General features: G+C 37.9%; 1 protein-coding gene across 1 annotated transcript; it reads left to right on the top strand.

Annotated features, from left to right (window-relative positions):
• Positions 1 to 5132: 5132 nt before the first annotated feature.
• Positions 5133 to 22846, top strand: LOC110737358 (protein FAR1-RELATED SEQUENCE 5-like). The gene is made up of 2 exons (XM_021917709.1): positions 5133 to 5730; positions 20494 to 22846. The coding sequence occupies exons 1-2, from the start codon at positions 5725 to 5727 to the stop codon at positions 21340 to 21342; spliced, it is 855 nt and encodes a 284-aa protein (XP_021773401.1). The 5' UTR covers positions 5133 to 5724; the 3' UTR covers positions 21343 to 22846.
• Positions 22847 to 23741: the final 895 nt, after the last annotated feature.

The following is a 23741-nucleotide window of genomic DNA, read 5'->3' as shown; positions in this document are numbered from 1 at the left end:
CCCCGGAGACTGTCCACTCTCAGCATCACCTGAGACAATAACAGCCGGTTTATGAGTTACTTTGCCAAATTAAAGATAAAAGATATCAAGGTTGAGGGATTTTTTACCTCAGCCAGTGGACCCATTATCCGGTTGAAGTCCACGGCATACAGATCAGGTATGGAGTTCTTCTCAGACCGGGTGAGGGTCCTCACCATCCGTTTTGCAAAGCTCCCAAGATTCGGCTCGTCAGAAGTCAGATCTGCATCAAAAGTAGCACTATGTGAGATAGAAGCAGCGTAGTCGGCACTCATCCGTTGCCAGCTGGTGACCGACCCTTTTGAAGGATCAAACTTGGTCTTGACTCTCATAAAATCAAATGGCCAAGGTATTTCAATTCGTTCCTTACCTTGGGCTTCCGAATGGGTCTCCGGCTTCTGCTCCTCCCCAGTGGTTGCCGCACCGTCTTCAACCTTAGGTGGCTCGCCACCCTTCGATGCCGTAGAGGCATCCGGCGCTTACTGTTGCGAGCGTTCCGAGCCTTCGCTCAGAATTTTCATTGCAGCAGGTGATTTACCCCCAGTCGTTGGACGACCAGATTGGGCAGATGATTGTTTCTAGGGAGGAGGGACTTTCCTGGCAGCTTTAGCAGCCGGAGTCTTCTCCACATCGTCTCCTTGCCTTTTGAGCAGCTTGGAGAAAGATCGTGGGACCTTCTTGGCAGACTCCTGAGAAATAAACAAAGGGTAAGTACACCCAACCGGTAAAGTAAAAAAAAATGCAAACACATAAAGTCAGGCGGTCTTACCCCGCCTTTCTTGGAATCTTTAGCCTCGACGGCTGCTTTCTTGGCCAGCGCAGCCTCTTTGCACAGCAGCGCCGCAGACTTGGTCGGAGTCTTTGCCTGATCAACCATCCTCAAGGCTTTGTCTGCAAGAACAAAAATTTGTAGTTAGAGAAAGTTATGGCAAGTTTGCAATTAAAGTAAAATAACAATCATTCCGGATGAGAAGTGTTCTACCCCTGGGAAACATGGTACTTAGCCCGCAGGCGGACAAGAAGCACTCATCCTTGAAGAAGTCCAAATGAGGAATCCAGTTTTTGGGTAAAATAATGTGAGTCCCATCCCCCATGGGCTCAGTTGTTGTTTCAAAGAATTCCGGCTCCATTATTTGCTCCCGGGCCTTAGTAGATAGTGTCGGGAGAGGGCATTTGCGTCCAAGAAGAGCCGACTTAGCATTGTACCGGCGCAGTGTCCGGTTGTGTCTAAGGGTGGGGGAGGAAACCAAATAAAACTTGTCCTTCCACCCGGACCATTTGGACACTTTGTCCAGAGTCATCAAGTATTGGGGCAAGGTAGTCAGAGTATACCATGCCCCATGGCCGCCTAGAGCCTTGCTCAAATAGTGCATATGAGCGAAGGTGGAGAAGCTGGGGTTCAAGTTTTGAAAACTCGCAGGCGGCGATGTAACTTAGGATATTCACCCACGAATTGGGGGTGAGCTGCCAAACCCCTAGATCATACCCCTTAAGGATTTTCCTAATCCCAGGGTAGAGGGGGAACCGAAGGACGGCTTCGATAATCGCCTCGTAGCAGATGAAGTAATCATCTGCGTGCTCAATATCATCTCCCCAGGCCATTACGGCATCAGCCGGGGGAACGATAATCTCCCAACCCCTTCCAAAGGGATGCTTCTCCTTGAAGGCCCTGAATCCGCTATTATGGAGGGCAATGTTACCCGGCAGCATCCGGGTCCTTTTAGGGTTGGGGTTGTCAGCGACCTTGGGCGGCTGCTGATAGTCAGCCGCAAAATTATCCTGGTCGGAGCCGGAGGATTCGGCTCTTGATCCTTGGCCGGCCTCAGCATCGCCGGCTTCATTAGAGGAGGCGGCTCCCTCGCCGTCTACCTCTCGCATCCCAGAGCTCCCGGAGGTAGAGGGAGCCTCTTCGTTAGATCCGCTCTCCTCCCAATCCCTCCGTTCCCCTTCCAGGAAAACCTCATCGGCTGGCACTCTCATAGTGCGCCGGCTCTTAGACCGTCTGGCCGTCTGTTTCGTTCTGGCCATTGTGTCCTGCACAGACACAGAGAGGGAGGAATTAGGAGATGAGCATATTGGTTCCAACAGTCCAAAAGAGGCACCCCCTGTTCTAGACTCAGCCGTTCCGGGGGATCGGCTGAGTGTCCTAGGCAGTGCCGAGTGAGTGGATTGGGAACTCATTTATATTTTCTAAAAATCTAGGTATACAGGCGGGAAAAAATGGTATACAAATTGAAAGGGAGGAAAGCTAAAATGGTACAGGCGGTTACCTCGCTTTTTCTCTGAAAAATCTGAAAACCGCTACAGCCGGTAAACCGGGTGTTGAACTGCTAGCACTCGGAAGTTTGAACTTGTTGTGGCGTAGACGGAAGCAGAGAACTTCTCTCTAGAATCTCTCTTTCTCTCACTAAAAAGTCAAATGTGAACGTAAAGTGTGAAAAGGGGGGGTAACTTTCTATTTATAGAAAGTGAAAGTGGGGGGAAATTTTTGATTTGAAATTCAAAAATTTTACCCGTTATTGTTCACCCATGAAAGGTGGACATATGTCATAGGCCCCGCGTGATATGCACGTGTGACCTATGAGAGGCAAATGTTTAGGGTAAAAATACCCTAGACACGTGGGCCAATGAGAGGAAGCCACGTGTCAAGCTCAGGATGGCCCATGTGGCTTAAACATCCTCTTGACACTTGGCGCCTTCAGATATACCTCTGAAATTGCGGCCTTCAAGGGCCTAAATCTCTAGAAGCGCCGTTTTACGGCGCAACCCACTAAAAGTTAGGTCAAGTGACCTAGATTGGGGCACGCTCTCCAAGGACCCTATAAATAGGGAGATATTCCCCCATTTTGGGGACACATTCAATCATTTATTACACCTGCATTCTCTCACATCAGAGAAAGACCTGAGCTTGGAATCCGAGCAGATACCCACCTAAATTTCCGTTCTCTTTATTCCTTTTCAAGTTACTAACTTGACCGTCGGAGGCGGAGCTCCAACCACCCGGAGTCTCCGTTATTTTGCAGGTACAGCTCGGCCGGATCAGACTTCGTGACATAACTCTCCCAAGGGACAAAAACCCCAAAACATTTGGTATTGGATATGTCAAGTCCATACCAGAATAAAAAATAATATTTGCAATTTTTTAAAAGTTAAAAAAAAATAAGGGTAGGTAAAAGTGATGGTAGGGGGGTAAAATATCATAACCTGTGAAAAAACACAAAAATCACGAGAATGGTTTTGTTTTGGTCGGAAAACCACTAAACCGTAAAGCTCCATAGAAGAGATCCATAGCTCCGACTACCTCTGAACTTTGAAAAGATGAAGCTTCGTGAAGATCTGTAGCTCTTCGTAGAGCTAAATTCCTCTTTATCTGGTAAATTGTTGTTTTGTTTTAGAGTTTAATTTTTAATTGGAACAACTTTGAGAGAATTGGAAGGTTTTTGGAAGGTCGTATCAGTGGGTCTTGCATCAAAGTCATAAGAATCTGCTTGCTTATTTTTCCCTTTGAATATGGTGTTGGTTTAATCTACTTAGTAATTTATCTTGTTCGAACACCTTAATTTGGGAAAAAAGTTTTCATCCGGGAAGAATGTGATAGAGCCAATGATGTGGATCAACCCAATTTTTGCAGGGGAGGTACTGCTCCACTTGCAATACTACTATAATTTTTGTGTTCTATTTCTACTATGGGTTTTTTAAATCATTTTTTTTTTTCTTGTCTTCTGAAGTAAAGAATTGAACTAAAGTGAATGTTCTGTTTTGCAGAAATGGAAGAAGCTTATACAAAAATGGTTGCATTGGATTTTTTTTTTTTTAATATCTGATGCTGTAATTTTGTTTGCATATACTGTTATATGCAGCTTAATTAACTGTTATATATTGTTGCATACTATTGTGTGATGATGTTGAATTATGATTTCTGATGAATTTAAATTTACTCTACATTATATTTAGAAACTTTTATAGGAACTAAAGTATAATTATAAGGTTAACATAGAGAGTGATAGTAAGATTACTAGATTACAGTAGTAACTAACATAATCATAGTTAACATACCATTACACGAGTACTTAATATGAAGTTATATCATTATCCTAGAAATTTGACTATATTGTTTACATTAAACATACATTGGACACATGTACCAAACATAGTGACACGTGTCCCTCAAAACCATAGTTCAGACTTAGGGTCTGTTCTCATTAACTGAATTAAACTGAAATGAATATTTTATAAGAGAAGAAAATTATGAGCTAAACTGAACTAAACTAAAAATAAACGTATGAGAACAGGCCCTTAAGTAGGTTATGACACGTGTCACATGCTCATAGTAGGGTGAAAAAGGACTAAGGCACAATTCCCGAGAGTCGTAATAACCCCAAAAACAACTAAAATAAGTCTTGTATAAGGCAATAAAGTCATGCCTAGTTGTTAATTTATTTTCTAATCACTAAAGTTGTTATAATGTAGTAATGTGTTGATAAACCATAAATTACTTATTATCAATATAGTAATGTTTTGTTAATTTCACATTACTAAAGTTGAAAATTTGTAATAATTAAAGTTGTTAATTTCAAATTTAATTGTAAGTTTGTAACCGATAAACAGTTATGAACTATTAAGAAAATTGTTATTTATAAAGACAAACTATTATATTTGTTTAGATACTGTTATTTGTAAATAAATAATGTTATGTATAAATATATGCGACCTATTGACTAGATTGGTAAAAAAAAAATAAAAAAATAAAAAAATAAAAAAATAAAAAAAAGACCTAGCGAATGGTAAAATTTTTTTTTAAAAAAAAAAACAGTAATTCCAAACGACATTTTAGTGAAAAAAAAATAATCTCAAGCGACCAAAATATCTAATATTTTATGACAAAGTCTTCAAAATTCCTAAATGAATTAAAATTGTGTTTTTAATATCACAATTTCTTATATGTGGCTAGCCACATGGTATGACCAATTGACATAATCACATATAAATCGATTAATAAGGGTCACAGTAATGAGCATATAGAGTTACTTTAAAGTATGTAGATTGCTTAAATGAGAAAAAAAAAGGTTATTCAGTTAAATAAGTGGAATCATACTTAAATTCTAAAACAAAATAATAGAAGTTAATAAGTTATCATTTATAAATAGATCAGCTTTCTCAATTTTTTATTAATTTTGCATAACATCGTTTCTTATAAATAGAAACTGTTGTATAGAAAGATATACCGTCATTTACAAAACGATACAGTTATATAGAAATATATACTGCCATTTTTAACATTAACTCTTAAATACATCGGGTTCACATTTCTTCTAAAAAAAATAGGAAAATTTAACGGGAATAATCCAACCTTTTGTCCGTTCTCCCATATTAATCCCACCTTTTGTTTATTCCTAATTAATCCAACCTTTTACCCCCTTTTTCTCACATCAACCCTTGCTAACTGGAAACCGGCTACACAAGTGAGGGTTATTATTATGGACTTATTGACTTTTGGTTTTCTTCCCAAATGAATGAAACTCCATTACTACTCCAACCACGACGGTCACTATCACCATCACCATCAAAAATCGAGCACCACCTCCATTTACTCCTCTCTATCCGTACTCCAGTCACTATAGTCTTTCACTCCCGATTTACCTGGTGAAATCATCGAAGACTTTCGCGCAAAAGATTGTTGTGGGTTCTCGAATCGAAGAGCGTCAAATGGAGGTATGTGATCAACGAACCCTAAATTCCTTTCCTTTTTTTGGGTAATTGTATGTGTGTTGTGGAAATTTCGAATTTTTTGGTTGGTGACGCTTTGTTCTTGTGAAAATTGTTTGGTTGTTTAGGGTAGTGTATTAAAAGTGCCTTGTTGTTGATAATTGATTGCTGAATTGCGAATTATATGCTCTGTTTTTGCTATATTAATTCTTAATTTGCGATTTGAACTTAGAATTGGTTTTAAATGCTGGATATTGTTGTGTATGTTGTGGTTTTTTGGTAGATGGATGATCCCTTCTCTACTGTCACACTAAAGTATTGGTATGAAGGTGTTTTTAAAACTATTTCAAATGGAGAGTTAGTATATAAAGGTGGAAAAGGGAAGACTTTTACCATTGATATTGACAAGTTGTGTTGGTGGTGGCTGGAAGATTTTGCCAAAAATTGTGGGGATTATGAAAAAATAGACAACCTGTTTTATTTAGTTTTTGGTATGACCTTAGCTAATGGTTTGAGGAAGGTGTACTCAGACCATGAAGTGATGGATTTGAGGAGTATAATTGAGAAAAGTAGATGTATTGAATTTATGTGTTTGATGGAATTGTTTCCCCACGGTTAAACCCCAGTGAGCCCCCACCTGTTGTAACAAATTTTCAACATTTACTAAAGCAAGATTCACAACACAAGCTGCCAATAAGGAGAGCCCCACCCAAACATTTAATGTTAAAAGATGAGTCCAACAAGAAAGATGCTTGTACCTCAGATCTTATCTCACAGAAATCTAACCCACCCATCACTCAACCACTAATAATAAAAAAATGCAGACACACACCCACAACTCTCCCTTTATCAACCTTTAACCTTGAACACAGTCAAACAAAATTTTCTTCTCCTCCCATAGATTCAAACCCAAAGGCACCAGAAATTTTCCTTGAGGATGATCCTTGGCTAGATAACAGACCAGAAAGCCCATTGACATGGACTCAGCTTTTAAACTATTCTGACCAGAGTGAGGATTCGGATCCACTCTATGATCCTATCAGTGATAAGGGCAAAGGGGTTGTTGTGGTAGAGGATGAGGAGGAATCAGATGCAAGTTTAGATCTAGGTGATGATTATGAAGAGTTTGATGAGCAGGAAGAGGGGTTCAATGAAAGCTTGCTTTGTGATGATGGAGGACATGAAACAAAAGTAGATGATGAAGAGTTCAAGACTACAAAAGAGAGGGTGAGGACTTGTTCTGCTAAGCTTGTTGAAATAGCAGATAAACTTCAGAGGGAAGCTGCTCAAGGGAGGTTAGGCAGCCATGGTGAACAAACTGAAGTAGGAGGAGTGAAAGTAGGGGCTGCTAATAAGGAAGGGTATGAGAGTGAATATGATAATAGTGATGATGATTTACTAACTCCAGGAAACAGTGATGAGGATGAAACTAAGGAAGAAAGAAAGAAGAGGTCAGGAACTCTAGTAAAAGCAGACACAGATTTTGTTGTCTTCATTTGGAAAGTTGGTCAACGGTTTGCATCAAGGGATGCTTTTAAAGATGCATTTGCTAAGTATGCTATATTACAGGGAATAGATTTCAAGCTTTAATCCCACTAGCTTGAACCCCACTGTGATCATACACTAAAGTACGGTGGCGTCCAAAAGGGAAGAAGATAGAGCAAAAGAGTCGCCAACAAGTTTTAGGAACTTGTAAACCATTCACGAGGTGAAGGTTACACCTCTTAACGATCCATGAGATCGTCAACTCCATAAGGTCTAGAACCAAATAAGGGTTCGGGGATGAAGGTACAAATCCAACCTAAAAGAGATTGAACCTGCCCTAATAATAGGCCTCTACTTTATTCTGATCGTATTCATGTGCGCTTTCTGACTAACATGCAATCAATAGGATTAACCCTAAACCTGTTTATCTATGTTGGTTGAATATAATGCACAAATAAACTATTATTGATGATCACTTGAATTATAATCATATTAACCCTAAACAAGATTATTAAATATCTTATTAAGCGTGATTACAAGTACCAATTCCCTTTAAACATGCATAGAAGACGTGATCAAGCAATAACAATAAATATCATCAAGCAACAATAATAAACAATATCATGAATAATAAAATTATAATCATAACAATAATAATCATAAATAAAATAATCATCATCAAAATAATAATAATAATATTCATAATCATCATAAATTATAACAATTATAATCATAATCATGTTCATGTTAATATTAAAGCATAATAATAATAGCAAGATCCTAGGCATGATATTAACAAGATTAATAACAAACCCTAGCATGTCACTAAGCAATAAAAATCAAATCTTTAACCCTAACATGATACTAACAATCATAAATATTAGGAAGAACATAGGAAGCATCAATCATATTTAATATTAAAATTACCCTAGACATGATACTAGGAATATCATAATAACAATATAAACATGATGTCTACATCATAACAATTAAAACCATTAAAGTACTTACTTTGATGCTTCGTACCTCTTTCTAATAACAAAATACACACGTTAGTAACTTCAAGGAAAATAATAAACAAACAATTAAGTTAAATAATTAAAATAGAGATTTGGGACCAAACCCTCAGAAATTAAAATCTTTCACGTCTAGGGCGAAGGCAACTTCGAATATGGCTAGGTGTTTCTAGATCTTGTGAATGCGGAATTTTTTATGTGAAAACAAAGTTTGAAGAAAGAATTGAATGATTAAGAGAATGCTAATTAAAACTGATTGTAGGTGAATGATGGATGTAGATGATAAGAATTGGTGAGAATTAGTGAATGAAAACGGAGTTTTTAATACGATATTTATAGAGAAAATCAGCCAAAAAGATAAATTAAACAAAACAGAGTCTGACGCACAGAAAACAGAGCTGGCGCCAGGCACCAACACTAGCGCCAGGCGCCAATGGCTAGCGCCAGGCCTGGTTCCAGGAGCCAAGGCCTGGTTCCAAGCGCCAAGGCCTGGGGTTAGCGCCAAGCCTGATTTTAACGCGTTTTCGAAAATCAGATAAGTTTGCCGTACTGGAGGATAAAATCATATAATTTCCTCAAAAATGCTATTTGATTTTGATTAAAACTCTGAAAAGTCAACAAAAGTCAATTTATCAATGCTAATTGAATTAGGAATGAAAAGAACCTTCTAGAAGAATCTAGAAGACTAAAACCATTCCTAATTGCATTAGGAATGATAAATCATATTAGGCCCTCCCCTAGATCATTGGGCCACACATAAAGCTCAAACCGGGCCTAGTTTAGTAAATTGGCCATAACTTCCTCAATATTCATCGGAATTGGGCCTATAATATATCGTTGGAAAGGTCTTTGTAAGCCCCATCCAACTACACTACTATTGGACCCATATCATGGACCAACCAAACTGGATTGGCTGGTTTCTTAAAATAAGTTTTCAAAAACAGAGAGAAAAGAAAAGAATTAAAACTTTCCGCAACACTAGACTTTCCACACTTTCGCTTCATTCGATTATGACTCGACGTGAAAGGTACTCATCACTGGGTTTGGTTTTGGGGATACACAAATGGGTGTCTACAGAAGCCCCCACTTTGACTGAGTTTGGAGAAACGCAGGTTTCGAAAACAAAAGTCAAAGTATCGATCGGGACGGAGAATGATTCAAAACGTTCTGCGATCCTAAACCAATCTTGTAATGCCGATACTTGCAAACTAGCGTTAGTTAAACAGATAAAAGAGTTAAGAAACGCGTATCTTGCACCGTCGAGCACACGTCTCTGAAAGTAACCGATTGTTGCTGTATCCTTGTTGTTTTTGCTGTTTTGATGACCTTCTGCAAGCTAGAGAATGCCATCCCGCTTGAAAACTGCTACGTCCGTAACTGTTTCCAATATAGAAGATTGCATCGCCTGAAACGATCCTCCTCCGCTATGATAATATTCTACGTCCAAAGGGAATACCATCGAAGATTGCTTCTCTTGAAACAATCTTCATCCGCATTGATAATATTCCACATCCAAGGGAATACTACCGAATATTGCTTCTCTTGAGACAATCCTCAGTTGTTTGTGACAACTCTCCACAATCTAGGGAACGTCATCTTACTGCTTGTTTTGACAATCTTCCGCAATCTAGGGAACGCCGTCGATCAATGTTGCTACATCTCGAGCCTTTTCTTGAATCATAGTGACAACCTTTCCAATCATAGCAAAAGTCGCTGAAGACCGCCTCATCATGAACCGCTCTTCTCGTATCTTGGTGAAAACCTCCACAATCTTAGCGAACGCCGTCGAAGATCGCCCATCTCGTGCTATCTTCTCAAATCTTGGGTGACAACCTCCACAATCTTAGCGAATGCCGTCGAAGACCGCCCATCTCGTGCTATCTTCTCAAATCTTGGGTGACAACCTCCACAATGTTAGCGAATGTCGTTGAAGACCGCCCATCTCGTGTTATGTTCTCTAATCTTTAGTGACAACTTCCACAATCTTAGCGAACGTTGTCGAAGACCGCCCATCTCGTGCTATCTTCTCAAATCTTTAGTGACAACCTCCACAATCTTAGCGAACGCTGTCGAAAATAACTTTACTTGAAGTCATCCTCAGTTGTTCCGATAATATTCCGAAGAAAATTACCGAAGACCAACACTTGTTGATCTTTAAAGCTCGCTCGAACTTTGCTTCCGCTATGCCTGTACGTCGGCGCTTTCGTTGCTTTGAACCTATACATCGGTGCCTTTTCTGCTTTTGAGCCAATGCTTAGGCGCTTTAAGCTAAGTGAGACGATCTTTCATCAGGTCGATCACTTATTTGCTGTCGTAATCAAACCGACAACTTAATCATTTCAAATTGCTTATAGGGGCTAACTGGCGTACCAAGGAACCCAAAATTGTTGTATGAGGTCGAAATCACCTTTCTGAGAGGCTTCGAGCTCTGTCGCTGCTGAAATATCTCTAGTGCCAAGAATTGACTCTGCCGCCGAACGCTGTGATAGGGTTTTTCTTGTTCTGCTGCACCTGTATTTATTTTTTACTATAGAACTTTGCCAATCTCTTTAATCATCTTAGGGTTGACCTAAGGTTTAGAATTACTTGACTCATTGACTTGACACGACTCAAGGTATAAACTTGACTCGATGTGATCGACTGATTCGAGGTTGATTCGACTCAAAGTGAAATGACACGTGTGACTCGTGACCCGTTTGTGCATATTATGACTCAATGTGACTTAGAAATGCAAAAAGCAAAAAATTTCCGTCATTTTTGTGGAGGGTACTGACTTTCTCCCGAAAAAGAAAGACGCGAAAAACGAATCGAAGTGTTTGAAGGTGCATGTTGAATGAGCTTAGTCAAATGTCATTTGATACTATCTCTCAAGGTGCAAGGATTAATCCATCCTAGGCTATCTCAATTGTTGACTCCATGATGAAAGTATTTGGGTAACTTAGGCACGGAGGCTAAGCACTTCATACTTCGATGCTATGATGATTATGATTGATGAGTGATGTTGATATGACAAGGCATGCTCCAATGTTGTGTTAAGATTTCATGACAAAGGGTTCCTAAGGGAAGCATATTTGGTCATGTATCTGTGCGGTGTGTGATAGTGATTCTAAAGTTAGGCCGTAAGGGCTAAGTGTGTGGAAAGATATTATTTTTAGAAGAGTCAAATGATAGTGACTCTTAGGCTAGGTAAGCTAATGATGTAGGGATCAAGCCCCCAAGTCTAGCTCTAAGTAAATAGGGATGAGCATTGGAGATCCCTTGATATGATCATGGTGTAAGTGTGTGAATGTGAATATGAATGCATTTTTATTACGGCCGCACCTCGATGTGAGGTTGCCTACGTATCCGTTAGGAATCGGGTCGAACGTAGCTCTAGCCGAACCTCGCACAAGTGTGTATACCTCAAAAAGGTTTTTTTAAGGGTTGTAACGTGGTTAGGCTAAAGGTTATAGAAAAAAGGGATAAAGGCTCAAGACCCTAGATAAGCCCCCAAGGTGTGCAACCTTGCTTTTGAATATTTTTATTTTCATGCTTGAGGTTTTCTACTCTTTTTTTAGCTCGCTTTTGTCTTTTGCTTTAGCATGTGTTTCATTTTTATAAGCGTGGGCAATCCCGGTCATGCGGTCTATCACTCATTTGGAATTCATGTTTCTCAAGCACGGTACCAAGCACTCGATAAGAGACGCAATCTGAGACGTGTTCTTATCGAAAATATTTTCATATCAAAGACATTGGAACACTTGCCCTTTTTGTACACTTTTATTTATTTATTTTTTGCTTATTTTTGCTTTTTTAATCTTTTGAATTTTCTCAAGCTTTCTTTAGAATTGCAAAAGTTGCACACCATCCCATCCCAAGGATAGATAGATGTAGGTTGAAAAAAGAAAGGTCTATCGTTAGACGAGGCTCAAAGTGGTTTATGAAGAAAGGATTGCATATTTGAAAGGTGAAAGGAGATATGATGTGGCTACAAAGGGGTGCCTCAAATCATTGGTATACCTTGTGCTCAATTCGACATGGTTTTTTTTTTTTTTTAATGCAAAATAATGAAATGATCATATATAAGGAAATAAATGCTCATTTTATTAAAAAGGGGAAATGAAAAAAACTATAAAATTAATCTAAAGGAAAAGAAAAGGTGCCTATGCTAGACTTATAGGGGAAAGGAAAAAATGAAAAAGAAATAGAAAAAGAGGTCATGAAATCTTGTCGTTGAAGCTCGCCTCTGTCTTGTGTTGTTTGCTCCGACATCATCCAGTCTTCTCGCTGGCTATAGGCAATGGGATCTTATTTGCCTCTATGAGATCTTGAATGAGGTTTTGAAACCTATACCATTCATCAGTAGTATGACCGCACCCTCGATGGTACTTGCAATAGGAATTTGGATTCCATCTCAAAGATCGATTTTCTAGTGTTGGATCCTCGGTAGGGCCAATAGGTTTGATTAATCCTCGATCACAGAGACGATCGAAAGCAGCATCGTAGGTCATTCCAATGGGTGTGAACTCTCGCCTGGTTTCCTTTTAGATCCTTGATTGTCCATGGCTAAGACACCATTATGGTCAAAGGTATTAACATTATTACTAGAGTGGGCGTTTTCAGAAGAAAAAGGATTGTCGTTCTTCTTTCCTTTCCAGCCACCGTGGTTAGTATTGTTAGTAGCTTTTTGCTTTGCGAGGTCGTCTTCGATCTCGATACCTATGTCATAGACGGCCTTGAAAGTATTCAAGTTGTGTTGATATTTTAAGTGCTTTGAATACTTTTCTTGGAGATTCTTGATAAACATCCTCACGGATTCTTTTTCAGTGGGGACCTCAATCATCTTGGCGGAAGTTTCCCTCCACTTATTAAAGAAAGAAGTAAAACCTTCATTCTCTTTTTGTCTTAGCATCTCAAGTTGTGTATGGTCGGTTTCAACTTGGATATTGCACTTGTACCTACCAACGAAAGAGTTTACTATCGATTCCCAGGTAGAGGTTTTCTCTTTGTCAAGGGAGAAAAACCATTGTTGGCAAACGGTTTCAAGAGATAGTGAGAACAGAGAGGGTAAAACCTTCTTATCGATACTCTTAATGCTCATTATAGTTTCGAAAGCTCTTAGATGAAAGTAAGGGTTATCTGTTGCCTTTGATTTAGGGATGTCAGTGGCGTTGAACTTATGTGGAAGAAGTTCCTTGTCCAGCGAGACCCCTTGTGAACCCATGCCCTGAAATTTATAGTCACTAGATAGCTTGCTCAAACTTTCTTGCATGAGGTTAATTTGTTGTTGCTTCATGGGATCATCAATCTTGAGTGTGAGTATCTTCAGTGTCTCAGTCACGGTAACCAATTGGTTCTTAAGCTTATTGACTTCCTCTTGAGTTTCCATTATCTTCTTAGCCTTCCTCTTTTGACGAATCGGTTTATCAAAAAGTGAGACTTGAACAAAGAGGTTGTCCTTGATTAATCGCCCTTCTCTCCTCGACCAAGTACTGTGGAAAAGGAATTTTGGGATATTTATTGTTAATTATTTAAATCAAGCTTTATTCAACATGCAATGGATGGAAGAGGTGAAGAAATATGGAAGAATGTGAAGAAAAATGATGGAGATGGAGGGATATGAAAAATTAGGAATAGAGTGTACCCCCTAACTCAAATGACGGAAAAAACCGACTCATGCATGAACCTAAGACATGGCCATGGTGATGTGTACTCAAAGTGTTTGCTAAGACTAGTGAGTGTAGGTGACATGTTAATACTCGTGTCATGACCATGTGGCTAGACTATGTGACAAGACTCAAGCAAAGACTAAGTTAAGACCTCACGTATATGCATTAAACTGGATAGACTGTGGTATTTTAGTCATAACTTTTTATCTGTGACTCTGATTTGGATGAAACCAATGCCAAATTAAAGATAAAACTCGGGGCTAGAGATCCATATGTTTTACGACTCGTAATTCTTCCTAGAACTCCGGCTATGACCAAAATAAGTTGACGCTTGTGCAGTATACGGGAATAAAAATCCGGGTTGACTTAAAGGAACTATGACTCGATTTTATGTTATTTATTAGCTCAAATTAATTAATTAATTAATTAATTAAACAAAGTCCTTTAGTCATTAATTAGTTTATTTAGTCTTAACACAAGTCAAACAAATGGTTAGGAAAAATCACATAGAGTATGCACAACAAATAATGCACAATTAGTCAAGTAGGCACAATATGATGCAATGATTTCGCAACCTAACCATGGCTCTAGTTCTCTAAAGTTCAGATATGGTTTATTCAATAGAGGGTCCATGGTTAATTATCCGGATTCACCGCGCGGAATCCTAACCGTGAAGGGTTGGCGCGAGTGGATGGGACACCGCGAGCTTAGAAAAAACTCGCTTCCATAGTTTGGCGAATTCAACATCTCGGATGTACCCTTTGTTGCACGGAGCGTTCAATCGGGTAGATGGAGCATGAATTCCCAGAGGGTTATGTCCATATGTAGAACACATATGGGTTTCAGAAAAGTGAGAAAAAATTCAATCAGGAAGTAGGATCGAGCAAACAATACGAAAAACCGGTCGAAATTAGAACGCATATTTCTGGCTCGGTATTGGGGGAAATTGGCGCCAACAATCATAGACTGGCGCCAGCTTTTAACTGTAGCGCCTGGCGCCAATACTGGCGTCTAGCGCTACGACTAAAATGCTAGCGCCAAGCTCTGGCCCCTGACGCTACTTCCCACATGCCTCAGCAGTTTTCTGTGCTCGATAAAATTTTCCAGTTTCGCGCGATGTTATTTCGGTCCTAGTTGTGAAAGATATTTCTCAAATTTCTTACGTGTAAAATCCTATGTTTTTAACTCATTACGGATGATCTTTCCAATGAGATCTTTTTTATGCATATGACAATAATGTTAATCAAAATTACGCACATGAAATACTTAGAACGTTTCGAGTCTCATCCACTCATTCTAAATCACTGCCGAAACAAATTCAGGAATTAAAATAGAAATCCTCCCTAGTGGAGTCGCCAAAAACTGTAGGGAAAAGATTTCAAGCTTTAATCCCACTAGCTTGAACCCCACTGTGATCATACACTAAAGTACGGTGGCGTCCAAAAGGGAAGAAGATAGAGCAAAAGAGTCGCCAACAAGTTTTAAGAACTTGTAAACCATTCACGAGGTGAAGGTTACACCCCTTAACGATCCGTGAGATCGTCAACTCCATAAGGTCTAGAACCAAATAAGGGTTCGGGGATGAAGGTACAAATCCAACCTAAAAGAGATTGAACCTGCCCTAATAATAGGTCTCTACTTTATTCTGATCGTATTCATGTGCGCTTTCGGACTAACATGCAATCAATAGGATTAACCCTAAACCTGTTTATCTATGTTGGTTGAATATAATATTAGCAAGATCCTAGGCATGATACTAACATAGCATAATAATAATAGCAAGATCCTAGGCATGATACTAACAAGATTAATAACAAATCCTAGCATATCACTAAGCAATAAAAATCAAATCTTTAACCCTAACATGATACTAACAATCATAAATATTAGGAAGAACATAAGAAGCATCGTAACAATCATATTTAATATTAAAATTACCCTAGACATGATACTAGGAATATCATAATAACAATATACACATGATGTCTACATCATAACAATTAAAACCATTAAAGTACTTACTTTGATGCTTCGTACCTCTTTCTAATAACAAAATACACACGTTAGTAACTTCAAGGAAAATAATAAACAAACAATTAAGTTAAATAATTGAAATAGAGATTTGGGACCAAACCCTCAGAAATTAAAACCTTTCACGTCTAGGGCGAAGGCAACTTCGAATATGGCTAGGTGTTTCTAGATCTTGTGAATGCGGAATTTCGTATGTGAAAACAAAGTTTGAAAAAAGAATTGAATGATTAAGAGAATGCTAATTAAAACTGATTGTAGGTGAATGATGGATGTAGATGATAAGAATTGGTGAGAATTAGTGAATGAAAACGGAGTTTTTAATACGATATTTATAGAGAAAATCATCCAAAAAGATAAATTAAACAAAACAGAGTCTGACGCACAGAAAACAGAGCTGGCGCCAACCCTGGCTAGCTGGCGCCAGGCACCAACACTAGCGCCAGGTGCCAATGGCTAGCGCCAGGCGCCAATGGCTAGCGCCAGGCGCCAAGCCTGGTTCCAGGCGCCAAGGCCTGGGGTTAGGCGCCAAGCCTGATTTTAACGCGTTTTCGAAAATCAAATAAGTTTGCCGTCCTGGAGGATAAAATCATATAATTTCCTCAAAAATGCTATTTGATTTTGATTAAAACTCTGAAAAGTCAACAAAAGTCAATTTATCAATGCTAATTGAATTAGGAATGAAAAGAACCTTCTAGAAGAATCTAGAAGACTAAAACCATTCCTAATTGCATTAGGAATGATAAATCATATTAGGCCCTCCCCTAGATCATTGGGCCACACGTAAAGCTCAAACCGGGCCCAGTTTAGTAAATTGGCCATAACTTCCTCAATATTCATCGGAATTGGGCCTATAATATATCGTTGGAAAGGTCTTTGCAAGCCCCATCCAACTACACTACTATTGGACCCATATCATGGACCAACCAAACTGGATTGGCTGGTTTCTTAAAATAAGTTTTCAAAAACAGAGAGAAAAGAAAAGAATTAAAACTTTCCGCAACACTAGACTTTCCACACTTTCGCTTCATTCGATTATGACTCGACGTGAAAGGTACTCATCACTGGGTTTGGTTTTGGGGAGACACAAATGGGTGTCTACACGAGCATATGAACCACGGGTTTAAATTAATATTATTGTAAATCAGGTCAGACATGGGTTAGTCGAGGGGTTCACTCGGTCAAGGGTTACTTGAAGGGTTACTCGATTAGGGGTTACTCAAGTTACTCGAGGGGTTACTCAGTCATGGGGGACTCGAGTTACTCGGTCAGAGGTTATTTAACTAGTTCGATCAGGGGTTACTTGAGGAGTTGAGGGTTCAGTCAGGGGTTACTTGGTTAGAGTAATTTGAGGGTTTCAGTCATGGATTACTCGAGGGGGTGTAAAGTGACTCCTGACCGAGTAACTTGAGTAAGTCCGTCAACTCGACTAACCCCTGACCGAGAAAATTGAGTAACTTCGGCAACTCGAGTAACTCCTGACCGAGTAACTTGAGTAACGCATACAAAAAATTGTCAAGAGATATTGTTACATAGAAAGATATATTGTCATTTATAAAGAGATACGGTTATTTAGAAATAGATGCTATCATTTATAGATAGATATCGTTATATATTGGTTTAGTCATAACATTAGCTATGTTACGATAGTAAACGTGGCCATAAATCCCATAACTATACCAACAAGTAGAGGTGTCAAAACCGAATCAGCCCGAAAAAAACTTATCTTTTTCGAATTGTAATCGATCTAATTTGATTCGATTTACTCAAACATACTAAGTTACTAAGGGTTCGTTTGGCATCGCTGTGGTTTTCTGTTTTTTGGTTTTTTGTTTTTTAAAAGTATATTATATATGTCACATAATGAATCAAAAAATATTTAGACATATTAAAATCATGATAATTTTGAAAACTGACAACAGAAAAGTGGAAACACCTTTTTCTTGTTTCCTGTTTTTGGTTTTTAGTTTTAAAAAAAAAAAACAGGAAACTGAAAACCAAAAATGATGCCAAACAAGCCCTAAGTTAGGGGTGTTCAAATTCGCGTTTTCGAGTATCCGGATCTTCAGGTACTTTGGAATCCGACCCATAACCCGACTCGTGTTTCGGGTACCTGAAGTTTCCGGGTCGGGTCACAAATCTGCCTACTAATCAAGTGCCATAATTTAAAAAATCGACTTTATAACCCAAGTTAAATCTCCTTCCAATTTTTGTATTATCTTTATGCTTGTCTATTGTAGATTTTTAGTCAATAGTTTGTATATTTAAAAAATAATACAGAGTAGAATAAATGAGAAAAAAAAAACCCGTAAATTACATCTAGAAAATCTTGTTGAAATTCATCAACTAATTTAATAATATAAGTGTACAAAGTATGCACATAAAATTAAAATTTACAAATAATAATTAAATATCAATTAAATCTCAAACTATGAAACAAGACCACCAAGCGTATGTTGTATACTTGTATCCATGGCTTCTACTGACAGGTCTGCCACGACGAGGGACGAACCAACCAAACCCAAACAAAAAAAAATCAACCAAATCCTAATAATAATATGAGTACAAATTTTACAAGTATTACAACCTCGTTAGTATCAATTTAATCAACAAATCTCATTTCAATGAAAAACAAAACATTTACACAAATTCACCAACCGTTTTCCGATGACTCGATGAGCACTGCAATTGAGAAAGAGGAAAAGAGGAGAAAAGTCAGAGAACAAGAGGTGAGGGAAGCGGTTTTTCAGATAAAGTAGTAAAGAGGAGAGAGAAGATTTTTTTTACTGCTTAGTAAATTCTGTGACTTACTGTGAAAAGAAATGCGTGAAATTACGTTTTTGTCCTAGGTATGGGCCCAACGAGCCCTGGGCCCATACCTAGTAGTGGTCTATCACTACTCTCCTTCTCCAACGGTTTCTATGTTGCTCCATACCCCTCATTTTCAACAAATCTTCTCGTACAACCCCATTAACACTTATTCAAAACACCTTTGTTTGTATAGTCTAACATTATTATACATTTTCTCAATTTCCTCCAAAAAAAATCCCCCTTTTTTTTTTTTTTTTTTTTTTTTTTTATGTGACTAACATGAAGCCAAGCCTCCACAAGAACCACTTCTTCAGCTTTGGACCAAAACTTTGTTATTCCATCCTGATTTCCTCCTTCACGAGCTCTTTCGCTTTCTTCGACTTCTTCAACTTCAGGTACATTGTCTTCATTTGATACGTGTGATGTGTAAAACTCAGAAATGCACCTTCACCTTGTGACATAGTAAAATGTTGAGACATGGGAAGTGTTGAATCACCTTGAGAGATTTGAATATTCTCTAAAAGATGGGATAACATGCATTTTTATAATATGATAATCAGGCTTTTGTGGTGGTTGAAAAGGAAATTGAGTGAAAGTACTTGGATTTGATAAATTGAGATTTTGTGAACCATAATTTGAAAGCTGAACTGCTATTCGTCGCTCCCATTTTACCGGGTAACGCTCCCATTTTGACTTGAATGAACAACTATGCCCTTTATGCAATTTGTGTTATAAAAAGGACTTTGTTCCCCATTTGGACACATTTCATGAAACGGTCCCCTCACATTACGACCTTGCTATCCCGAGCCTCCCAAAATCGGTCCCCACGACCTTAAAACCAAATCGGTCCCCATGACCACCTTAATTTCTCTTATTTTAAAAACAAATTAATCGTAAAATTTTCCGACGGGTCTTGGGTCATGGACGACGAGTGGAACATTCGTACGCCGGAGAATGCGTCGGAACATTCTGTAAGTTTTCGGTTTTTTTTTTATTTTCTGCAAATAGGACATCCCCCCAAAATTTCCAGATGTCCTAGGTAGATCCGCCTAAAATTTCCGGATGTACCATTGGTACATCTGGAAATTTCAAGCGGAAGTAGGGATCCACCTACAAAATCCGGAAATTTAAGGCGGAAGGGACATCCGGATATTTTAGGCGGATGTCCCTTTTTAATTTTTTTTTTTAAAAATGTTAAGTACGTTTATTTTTTTTAATGTTAATTAAGTTTGTTTTTTTTTGTTTTTTTTTCGTGGTCTTGTTATTATTGTTGTGATTTAGTATTTGATAATTAATGTAATTTTTTTGTATTAATATGATTATTTTTTGTAATATTATTATTATTATTATTTATATTATTATTATTGAAAATATTATTATTATTATTATTATTATTATTATTATTATTATCATAGTTGTTGTTGTTGTTGTTGTTGATTTTCTTATTATTAATTAGTAGAAATATAATTTTAATTTTAATATTATTATTATTATTATTATTATTATTATTATTATTATTTAGTAATTAATGTTATGGTATTATTGTTTTGTATTTGTTGTTATAATTGTTTATTATTATTTTTAATATTATTATTAATATTGTTATTGTTTTGTATTTGTTGTTATTATTATTATTATTGTTGTTGTTGTTGTTGTTGTTGTTGTTATTATTATTATTATTGTTATTATTATTATTATTATTATTATTATTATTATTATTATTATTATTGTTTTTATTATTATTATTTTGACAAAAACCATGTTTTGTTTAATTTGTATAGGATATGGAATCTGAGGAAGGCGGTGACGGTGTGAATTATAGTGGAAATTTTGTCACGGATACGTTTTTTCCTACATTTGACGATGTAGTTACATGGGCTGATGGTGTTTCCATAAAATTGGGATTTATATTGGTGAAATCGTCTTATAACAAAATCAGAGATGGTCGGCCGTATCGGTATTTGCGATATGATCGGTCACGAAGGAGCAAGCCGAGAGATTTAGAGAACGCGATACGGAAGGACACCAAAATCAAAGCTAATGGTTGTCTATTCTACATCAAGATATATTATGAAGTCAGCATCGACAGTTGGAAGATCATTGCGAAAAATGATCACACCGGGACACATAACCACCCAATGATTGTGTACCAAGAGGGTCACCGTAAAGTGAGCGGATTGAGTCCGGGTGCAAAACAGGTTGTGCGGGACATGACAAAGTCCAAGGTTACTCCCCGTAACATCATGTCCACTATTGCCGAGCAATTTCCTGATGATCATCCAAACATCCGACACATTTACAATTGCCGAAATGACTTCAGGATGGAGATGTCCGAAGGAAGAGGAGTTGTTCAGCAATTTCTTCATCTGGCGAGAGAGAGTAAATACATTTACTGGGTCACAAACGATGATCACAACGTTTTGCAACATGCATTTATGGTGCACCCGATCATGGTCAACGTACTCCGCACATACCCACATGTCATAGGTATGGATTCTACTTACAAGACTAATCGATATAACATGTCTTTCTTTGAGGTAGTAGATGTGACATCGACAAACCAGAATTTTCTAGTTGGATATGTTTTCATGCGCGACGAGTGCACGGCTAGCTATCGGTGGGTGTTGTAGAGATTAAGGGAGTTGATTGGGTTTGATAAAGAGCCATCTGTATTTATTTCAGACCGTGATCTTGGGCTATGTGCGGCTTTGAGAGAAGTCTTTCCAGGGACGTCACATTTACTTTGTCTATGGCACAACAACAGAGATGTGGAGGCTAAGGTGACGAAGATGTTCGGAAACAAGAAGGTTGGTGTCAGTTTTAGAGCTGGCAAATGGTTCAAAATCGTGTATGCAACAACACAGGAGGAGTACTCCCAAGCAGACGCACGAGACATTTGAAGGTCCCGGGTCAAGGTACCCTGCTGTGGCTGAAAGCACGGAAAGTACTCGTAAATCCACGCTTACAGAAGCGTGAGACAACCAGCAATCGAATCAGCACCTTTCCGTGATGCCGTGCCCAGTTGCCGATACAAGTATGCCAGTGCAGCTGTTCCCCAAGCATACTCGTTAATAGGGACATCCATGTAACATTGCTCGTGGAGGAAGGAAGGATGCGTACGGCTACCACTTTTGTCTACAAACAGTGTACCTCCAAGCACTAACCACAAGTATCCATTAAGCTGATTACTAAACTCCCGGTCAACCGCCAATGTCGACTCAAAAATCTTATCAGTCAACACCCCACTACCCTGCCAAATGGCCTTTGTGCCGCAAATCTCAGACAAATCATCTGGAGTCATATCCATGGTGATCGAGCACGCGTCCCGTAACATGTCCGTGCTAGGAGTAGTGGTGACCATATTGCCTGCGACACGTAACCCAAGTATGTTGTACACGTCGTGCAACAAGATTGTAATCTCCCCAAATGGCATGTGAAAGGTGTTCGTATCTGGCTGCCACCTCTCAACAAAAGCAGAAATCAACGGCCAATCAAGTCTTTTAAACATCAGGCCGGGCGAGTGAGACAACCAACTAGCATCAATCGCCCCGAGGTCCTCCACAGATTGAGACCTCGCCAAGTGAACAAGTCAGAACATAACTTTGTCCTACTGAAACAGCGCAAAACACTACGCTCCTTCTCGATCCAGATATACCGTGCCACGTGACCGCCAAAACTAGGGATAACAGACCCATCCTCAGGACCACCCGGCATCGGTTCCTGCACTAACCATGCCTCTACAGAGCTGGTAGTAAGCTGACTCGATCCACTACCAACAAATCTCCCAAACTGACCCCTATATGGTAATCCTGAGGGTCCTGTTCTTCATCCCGGTCACCAGCATGACTAGCCGAGCATTCGTCTTCCTCGTCAGATATGGGTGCTCCACTTGCAGAGTACAAGGGCCGACTACTACCAGACTGTTGGTCTCCCGACCAACCACTAGTAGACCCGTATTGCTGCTGCTCGGGCTGAAGTGGTGCTAAACGAGATGTCTGTCTCCTAACAGACGCATTCAGACGTCGTGATATTGCATGTAGAGCACCAGAACCCTCGATCTACATAAAATAAGTACAAAATTCGATTTTAGTAATAATAATAATAATAATAATAATAATAAACAATAATAAAAAAAACAACACCAACAATCATAATCGTAATAACAACAAAAAATAAAATTAACAACAACAATAACCATAATAACAATAATAACAACAACAACAACAACAACAAATAAAATTAACAACAACAACAATAACCATAATAACAATAACAACAACAACAACAACAACAACAACAACAATAACAAATAAAATTAACAACAACAGCAATAACCATAATAACAATAATAATAACACTAATATCAATAACAATAATACTAATCATAATTAAAAATATTAATAATAGTACTACTAATAACAATAATAATAATATTATTATAACAACAACAACAACAACAACAACAACAAATAAATTTAACAACAATAATAACCATAATAACAATAATAATAAAAACCCTAATATCAACAACAATAATAATAATACTAATCATATTTTTAAAAATTATAATAGTACTACTAATAACACTACAAAATATGCTTCAAAAAAAAATAACACTACAAAATTAACAACAACAACAATAACCATAATAACAATAATAATTAAAAACCCTAATATCAACAAAATAATAATACTAATCATATTTTTAAAAATAATAACACTACAAAATATGCCAACCATAATAATAACAATAATAATAATAATAATAATATCAACAATAATAATAACAATAACAATAACAATAACAATAACAATAACAATAACAATAACAATAACAATAATAATAATAATAATAATAATAATACTAACCATAACACTTCAAAATAACAACAAAAATAACAAAATCCAAAAAAAAAAATTTAAATTAACAATAAAAAAATTAAAAAACCATATTATTAACGGGAAAAAAAAATCGGAACTTCCGCCCAAATAATCCGGAAGTTCCAAGGAGGATCCGCCTGGAATTTCC

The sequence above is a fragment of the Chenopodium quinoa genome, unplaced genomic scaffold, assembly GCF_001683475.1.
Source record: "Chenopodium quinoa cultivar QQ74 unplaced genomic scaffold, ASM168347v1, whole genome shotgun sequence".
Taxonomy (NCBI): Eukaryota; Viridiplantae; Streptophyta; class Magnoliopsida; order Caryophyllales; family Amaranthaceae; genus Chenopodium; species Chenopodium quinoa.
Note: the sequence above shows the minus strand (reverse complement) of the source record. Positions and strands in the feature narration are given on the sequence as shown.